The sequence below is a fragment of the Nematolebias whitei genome, chromosome 19, assembly GCF_014905685.2.
Source record: "Nematolebias whitei isolate Nwh7 chromosome 19, NemWhi1, whole genome shotgun sequence".
Taxonomy (NCBI): Eukaryota; Metazoa; Chordata; class Actinopteri; order Cyprinodontiformes; family Rivulidae; genus Nematolebias; species Nematolebias whitei.
The window spans coordinates 12,802,467-12,810,764 of NC_056516.1; the positions used below are offsets into that span (position 1 = coordinate 12,802,467).

Here is an 8,298-nt window from a genome sequence, read left to right on the forward strand (position 1 = left end):
GAGACGTATATAGCGATGAGACGTATATAGCGATGAGACGTATATAGAGAAGCGACGTATATAGCGAGGCGACGTGTATAGCGAGGCGACGTGTATAGCGAAGCGACGTGTATAGCGAAGCGACGTGTATAGCGAAGCGACGTTTACAGCGAAGCGACGTTTACAGCGAAGCGACGTATACAGCGAAGCGACGTATACAGCGAAGCGACGTATACAGCGAAGCGACGTATACAGCGAAGCGACGTATACAGCGAAGCGACGTATACAGCGAAGCGACGTATACAGCGATGCGACGTATACAGCGATGCGACATATATAGCGATGCGACGTACAGGTCCTTCTCAAAAAATTTGCATATTGTGATAAAGGTAATTATTTTCCATAATGTAATGATAAAAATGAAACTTTCATATATTTCAGATTCATAGCACACCAACTGAAATATTTCAGGTTTTTAATTGTTTTAATACTGATGATTATGGCATACAGCTCATGAAAACCCAAAATGCCTGTCCCAAAAAATTAGCATATTTCATCCCACCAATGAAAGACAAGTGTTTTTAATACAAAAAACACCAACCTTCAAATAATCATGTTCAGTTATGCACTCAATACTTGGTCGGGAATCCTTTTGCATGAATGACTGCTTCAATGCGGCGTGGCATGGAGACAATCAACCTGTGGCACTGCTGAGGTGTTATGGAGGCCCAGGATGCTTCGATAGCGGCCTTAAGCTCATCCAGAGTGTTGGTTCTTGCGTCTCTCAACTTTCTCTTCACAATATCCCACAGGTTCTCTATGGGGTTCAGGTCAGGAGAGTTGGAAGGCCAATTGAGCACAGTAATACCATGGTCAGTAAACCATTTACCAGTGGTTTTGGCACTGTGAGCAGGTGCCAGGTCGTGCTGAAAAATGAAATCATCTCCATAAAGCTTTTCAGCAGATGGAAGCATGAAGTGCTCCAAAATCTCCTGATAGCTAGCTGCATTGACCCTGCGCTTGATAAAACACAGTGGACCAACACCAGCAGCTGACATGGCACCACAGACCATCACTGACTGTGGGTGCTTCACACTGGACTTCTGGCATTTCCTTCTCCCCAGTCTTCCTCCAGACTCTGGCACCTTGATTAGGACTGATGCGACTTACAGAGCTGTGCTGTGTGTACGGTGGAAAATACGGTATAGCTGTGTCAGTTTTACAGATACTGAGCTAAGGCTTCATGTGGTAGTAGCTGAACGTCCTCCTCAACACATACTTTGAGCTCCAACAGATCATACGATATCTTGCAATAATAAATGACATTGATACCACACATAATGTCATTTACAAGGTTTGACCGAAGAGGCTGTAACTTCATCGCTTCTCATTATAAGATCATTTTAGCCTTAACACACATAAAAGTTGGTAGGCAATACGCAATCATTCAAGGAATGCGAAGCCTGTAATTTTTGTTATATTGATTATTTGACAGCCAATAAACAATGGTAAGAAGATTTGTTCCAGTGGTTTAGCAACTTGGCTAAATACCTTGCCTGGATTATTGATTATGTTCGTAATGGATACCTGTCGTCCTTGTCGAAAAGTGCTTTTCCTTTGCTGATTTTTTTCTTCTTCGTTTCACTCTTCCCTTAGACTTTGTGGCTGTTTCTATCCGAATTTTTGTCAACGAGACTGTGGAGCTGGCCATGCGGGATTTCAAGTTTTATAATTGTGCGGCCACAGTGAGGAAATCTGAAAACACACCGTGAGTGTGACTGTTGTTCTGCTCTGTCACTCATCAAAAACACACAGTGACACTGAACACAGCATCAGCTGACAACCTTGATGTAAATTTATCCCCACACATGAACAGATGAGGTATCAAGGCTCTGTTTGCAAATTGTGATGCATGGTAGTTTTGAATGCCCCTCTTGCATTTTTCTGTCCTTTTATTACCAAACTGAGGAAATTGCCTCTGGTTCCTTTTCATTAATCAAAAAATGAAAGTCGATCTCACCAGACCCCCCACCCCCACCCCCTTCCCCCCCACACACACACACACACACACTCACTCTTTTTTCTTCATTTCTTTCACGCTGAGGCATGTGTGATGAATGAGCTTTGCTTATGTGAAGTTGCCGAGATCCATTTTATTGTCAGCAACATGGATTTTTGTGCCGGACGCTCGCTGCCTGAGCGTTTGCATGTTTTAGATTTTGTTTGCATGTGCTTTTATTTGTGTTTGTGCAATAACTGTTAAAAAAAATCCTATGTGCTGGCTAATATTTGTTGAGAGCAGCCTATATTGTTGTGCGTTTCCAGATGCTTGTCATGTGTTAGTAGTCCGTGGGGGTGCCAGTGGAATACACTTGACCACACCTGCAGCGACAAGGATGACAGCATCACGGGTTCCACCATCATCGGACACCGTAAGGTGAGTCGTTGTAAAGCACAAACTTTTATTGTAGATGGTATATGTAAGATAAACTCTGCCAAAAATAGAACAGAATTTTTAAAAAAGCATCTCGTGATGCTGTGCCTGAGCAATGCACATTCTTCCGGAAAATTAATAAAAACACAAATCCCTCTATCAGCTGCCACCATCTTGCATGGCAAATGTTGAGGGTGGAGGATATCAATTTACAAGTCAGCAGATGTTCCAGTGATACACTTATCTGTCGCTGCAGATGAGTCTCTGCTATGTGGCTTGCCTATTTAAAATGTAAATCATTGAAAGTGGGAGTGTCTCATTTGATTTGATGTTTTCAGGGATCAGAGTGTCCCCGGTTTGAGAACCCAGATCCTGTCCTGATCCCTGTGGGCTACAAGACTCGGATCAGTTTTGAGGGAATCAATTTAAACAACTACAAGGTAAAGTGGCACAAGTGCATATTTGAATGCTTTTCAGATGCTGTGACAGAAAAATATCAGTGGTGGCTATTTTACTACCGCTATCAAAGAAATGCAGACACATAAAGAATATTAATTACCAAGTGCATAATTCAAACCATGAATGCTTTGGTCACTGAACAATAATTAGCATAACCTAATTAACCAGGATTATTGCAACAGTTCAGAGCTTTTTGATGTGACGTTTTGTGGAAATGTTATGATCAGTTAATATGTTACCTGTTGTAGATAGCTTTTTGAATGTCCTTAGTTTGTCGAGTACAGTTTAATTCCTACTAGAATGACGAGTTAACAGTTAGTGCAAGTGGGGACAAAGGTTTTTTTTACTCTCTTTAAACAATCTCAAACTTCTTATTGGGTTTCATATCACAAAATCTGATCATGCTACATGAAGTACCCCAAGCGCTGCTGGAAGTATAGCTAGAGTCTATTTATGCTTCTATATAACATGCTGGTGTAGATTATCAGTCATCCAAGACATGGCAAATCTAAAAAATGGTTTTAAAAAGCTAACAAACAAAAATCATAACAAAAACAACTGGGCTTCTGTTCTGTAGCTGAAGATGTTTGGCCTCCCATCCAGGGAGCTTTCTGAATTCTGAATTGAAGAAGCTCCTCCGGTGGGAGATGAATCATTTTCAGCTGCAGAATACAAGTCCATTTGTTTTGTTTTCGCCTTTTTTATTTGGCTTGTAAATAATCACAAATCTCTATGGAGCTAATTATGTCATGAGAGACTGACAGACTTGTTGAGGTTTATAATATCCCATTTCCATGAAATTCTAAGAATTTTGTTCAGATTTAATTTGTTTTAGCGCATAAATTTGATCATAAACCATTTCTTCAAACTGAGGTTGTTCCAAAAGCTATCTACAACAGGTAAGATATTTGTTCAGTACCTTTTCACCAAACCACTTACCGTACTTGCCACCGTACACGTTGCACCTCCGCATAAGTTGCATCAGTCCAAATATGTCTAATAAAGTGGGAAAAACATAAATACGTTGCTTCACCGTATAAGTCACATCTATTATGCATCACCGGTGACAACCTGGAAACGTGGGCCAGTGTTGTGCCAAAAATCGGTTGGCTGCCAAATGATGGCCGCGGGAGCATGCACGGGAGGACTTTAACAAGAATTTAACAAGATAAACACTTAAAAACTAGTATTTGTTTGCTTGACTTCATAGCAAAGGTGTGTCTCAGTTGAACTTTTCCTTAATAAATTAACTTAAATGGTCAAATCAGCTGGATTTCACCTGAGCGTCGCAGTGAAATGCAGCTGATTTGATGTTTGCTCCAGGAGTTCTGGAGCGAGACGACGGTGGATTGGTATGGCAAGCCAAATGTCTCATTAATAGCCACTTTTACCTATTAATGATACACTTGGCTTTCCATATAGGTCAATGGCCCTCTAGTGGCTGAAAATTATAGTGTTCAATATTTTCCATGTCAGAATGAATGAAATCGTCAGATCTCAGCCAAAAATTGAATTATAAATATGGTGGTGTGGGGGGAAGAGATAAATAAGTTGCTTCGCTGTATAAGTCACAGGGCATGCTAATTTATGCAAAAGAGTGTGACTTATACAGAGAAAAGTACGGTAATCAGATTGTCTCTGGTTCTTACAGGTCAAATATTGGTTGCTTGAGGAGGACTGGTTCCAATAATCTTGTGCAAACAAGGAGTCGTCCAGAGTGGATTGCAGTCTGTGTGCATGTGGTTGGAAGGTGCGTTAGACAGCTGAGGAGGCCACGTGAAGAGTTTCAGGGATTCACAGAGGAGAACGAGGAAGACAGCTGAGGAGGCCACAAGGAGGTTTCCAGAGTAGTGATGGTAGTATGAAACAAAAGCTTCAAAACGTGCTTCGAACCCTGCAGTAAAATTACATCGGACCACTGCTTCGGAGCCTGTTTTGGTGCAGAAAAAGTCACGTGACGTCCGAAACACAAACTGTTTCGTTGTCAGAATGAATCGCTTCATTGGTTCACGGTCCAAACAGCTGATTCCCTGGCACCGCCTCGTCTCGATTCTGACAGGTGACAGGTTGAGACAGTTTTGAATTGAGAGCTCAACACTATGAAACAGCTCTAAAATGTTTGCAATGTGTTGGAGAGTAGGTGTGTTTCTGCTGTTAGTTTGAATAGAGTAATTATAGAGGCAGCCAGGAAAAGAGGTTGTTCTAACATGTGGGAACACTTCATTCTGCTCATGATGAGGTGGTTTTGGTATTTAAATGTCAAAAAAGTTATAGTAATGTTCAGCAGGGAAGATATTATCTAATCCATTTAACCCATGTATTTAATATAATTACAGTAAAATGATGTATGTGATTTTAATCATATATCAGTATGGGCTCAAATTAATATTATTTTATTTACATTAGTGTATTTGTGCAGGTGCAGTGTTTGGTGTGTTCAACTGAACTGAAGCATCATGATACCTCCTCTGATTAGACACTTCAGTGCCAAACATGGAGATGTTATTTCATCGTTATTTTAAGAATGATAAAGACTCGGACTCTGCCACAGTTACACAAGCACAATACCATTGCAACATTTTTATTAAATCCCTTCAATGCACATTTCATCCATCCATCCATTATCTTTACCCACTTATTCCATTTTGGGTCACGGGGGTCGCTGGTGCCCATGTCCACCAATCACTGTGCGAGGTACACCCTGGACGGGTCAACCATTCACTCTCTCACTCACACCTAGGGACAATTTAGAGTTACCAATCAGTCTAACATGCATGTTTTTGGTCTGTGGGAGGAAACCGGAGCGCCCGGAGAAAACCCACGCATGCATGGACAGAACATGCAAACTCCACCCAGAAAGGCCCCTGGATCGGGGTTTGAACCAGGGACCTGCTCGCTGAGAGGCAGCAGCTCTACCAGTTGTGCCACCGTGCTGCCCCCAACTGGTTCAATGCTTCATAAAAGCTTCATTTACTCATCACTACCTTTTAGTACCGACACAGCACGGTTCGACTTGGCTCGGTACGGTACACAGTGCGTTTCCATAGCTCCTTTCATTATGCTTTCAGTACCAGTCCCAGTGGGTGGGGTTCAAATTGACATCATGTGCCTTACCAGCTGGTGGCGGCAAGACCTTTAAACAGGTTTCAGTACAGGGTGAGAATTTATTTTGAAGTTTCTGGTAAATTAAAAAGAATACAGATTATTAAAATGATCTAATTAAATTATATATATATATATATACACACATATATATATACACAGAGGTTAGAGAAGGTGGGTCTGTGATCGGAAGATCGCCGGTTCAAGCCCCGGTACGACAACATCAAAAATGTGGGTGGGGTAAGTGAAGCACCCACACCTGCCCCCACCCTCATTCGTTCCACTCTGGGCCCTTGAACAAGGCCCTTAGCCCCCACCATCTGCTCCTCTGGGTGTCCTAGATAGCAGCTCTCTGCGCCACACAGAGGGCTGTGGTAGCTCAGTGGTCTGTGGTTGTGTCAGGAAGGACATCCAGCGTAAAAATAATGAAAGTGAAAGTGAAAACAGGATTGCATGATAAAGTCAGCACAGTTTATTATTATTATTTTTTATCTTCACTGATTAAAAAAACACAATTTTTTTTAATACATAAAATGGTTTTTAAAATAATTTCCACCCTCCGTCCCAGACCCGTCCTGGTCTGCCCGACTGCCGGGATCGGGGTTGGGCCTTCATGATCACCCAAGGCCAAGGTCCAAGCAACGGCCTTCTGCCAGTCACCAGCTCGTATGATCCTCCGTGGTGACCAGTGGAGCTCGCAGCCTGCAGAGCACGCAAGGCCCAGAGTCCAACCCCCGAGTCAGCAGGAAGGAGGATCTTCCGTGGTGACTAGTGGAGCTCCATCAAGCTCACTCTGAATTTTGTCATTGGCCACCAAGCACAAAAAACGCCTGTACTTCAGCATTTGATCACGGTGTTGTCATTATTGTTTTTAAAATCTTAAAAACAGGTCCAATTGCTCCTCAAGATCGAACACCGGTAATTGCAAATGGTGGATCGAATGTTGTGAAAATTCTCAAACCCCTCTTGTGACTCCGCCCCCAGACCAATCAGTGGCTGACAGTGTTCTGATGTCACATTTTGGTGCCGGCTCAGCTTACTTGGTCCCCTTGAGAAGAAGGGACCAAAAAAGGGTGCCGGTTCCATGAAAAAGTGATAGTTGAAAAGGTCTCAAAACCGTCCTGAACTGAGTCGAGTCATGCTGATAAGGTACAGTGGAAAGGGGCATTAACACCCTGATGGTTGTTTACTATTCACAGGGAGCTGAGTGATACTAGCAATAACAACATTGTAAGAGGGTGTTGGACGGTGTTGGACACCGCTGCCCCTGTTTAACAACTGGCAGGTTCTTGTCACAAAGATGGCTTCTAGAAAGACTCAATAAACTTAATAAACTCAATAAACTTGACTCAGTAAAGACTACTCTTTCAAACCACTGTTCCTCTCAATCAAGGATGTGAACATCTTCATCCCTGAAAGAGTGACTGCTGGCCTACAGGTGAGTGTAAACTACAGAGTCCTGGCCTGATGATGTTGATCTTCTGTGCTGGTTCATCCTTTTGGCCAGTGGCTGTTTAGTTTCCCCGATGTAAGATGTAAGACTGATCACAGCCCTCCTGACACTGAACAACATACACAACATTACTCTGTTTGTACCGGGGGACTGGATCTTTGGGATGAACCAGTCTTTGCTGTAATGTATGTTAAATTGATCTATCTGGATTATTATGGAGCATGCATCAGGACTACTTCAACAAAACTGAGAAGAAGCAGAAGAAAAATAACCGGTTAATGCTTTCAGCTATAGTGAACTGGTTGCAATATTTGACAACATTTTTACACATTGAATATAATGCAGTCTAACCATGCAGTATTACTGCTGAAACAATGTTTTTTATGAGACAACAAAATATTTATTTTTAGACCTTAGAATACCGTAATTTCTGAACTACAGAGCGCACCTGAATATAAGCCATGCCTAATACATTTAAAAAAGAAAAAAACAATTGTACATATATAGGCCACACTTGTGTATAAGTCAGGGGTGTCCCATGTTGTAATGAGATATTTACACAAAAAGATTTTTTTAAACTTTAATTAAATACATATCAGTACCATACACAAATATGTACAGTAAATGCTTTTTTTCTGAACAGTGCCTGCAACACAGCTGATTAAAAATAAAAATACAGTAGCCTATCAGGAAAAGTCATTGATCATAGAGACCAGGTAGGTTGCAGCTGGTAATGGAACCAGCTGATCTGCAGTGGGTGTAGCAACCTCAGAGACTGCAGGAGGTGCAGCTGTTTCAGGGACTACAGGAGGCATAGAAAATTACATGAGGCGTAGAACCCAATTCAATTCAGTTTATTTGTACTGTATAT

At 41.9% G+C, this 8,298-nt stretch overlaps 1 protein-coding gene across 1 annotated transcript in view; it reads left to right on the top strand.

Moving 5' to 3' along the window:
- Positions 1-6,659, top strand: part of LOC119426070 (plexin-B2-like) — a 55,179-nt gene extending 48,520 nt beyond the window's left edge. Inside the window, exons 2-5 of the mRNA XM_037693629.1 lie at positions 1,636-1,747; positions 2,305-2,416; positions 2,752-2,853; positions 6,543-6,659. Of these exons, the coding sequence (XP_037549557.1) occupies positions 1,636-1,747; positions 2,305-2,416; positions 2,752-2,853; positions 6,543-6,659 (443 nt within the window). The remainder of the gene's footprint in view (positions 1-1,635; positions 1,748-2,304; positions 2,417-2,751; positions 2,854-6,542) is intronic.
- The last annotated feature ends 1,639 nt before the right edge of the window (positions 6,660-8,298 follow it).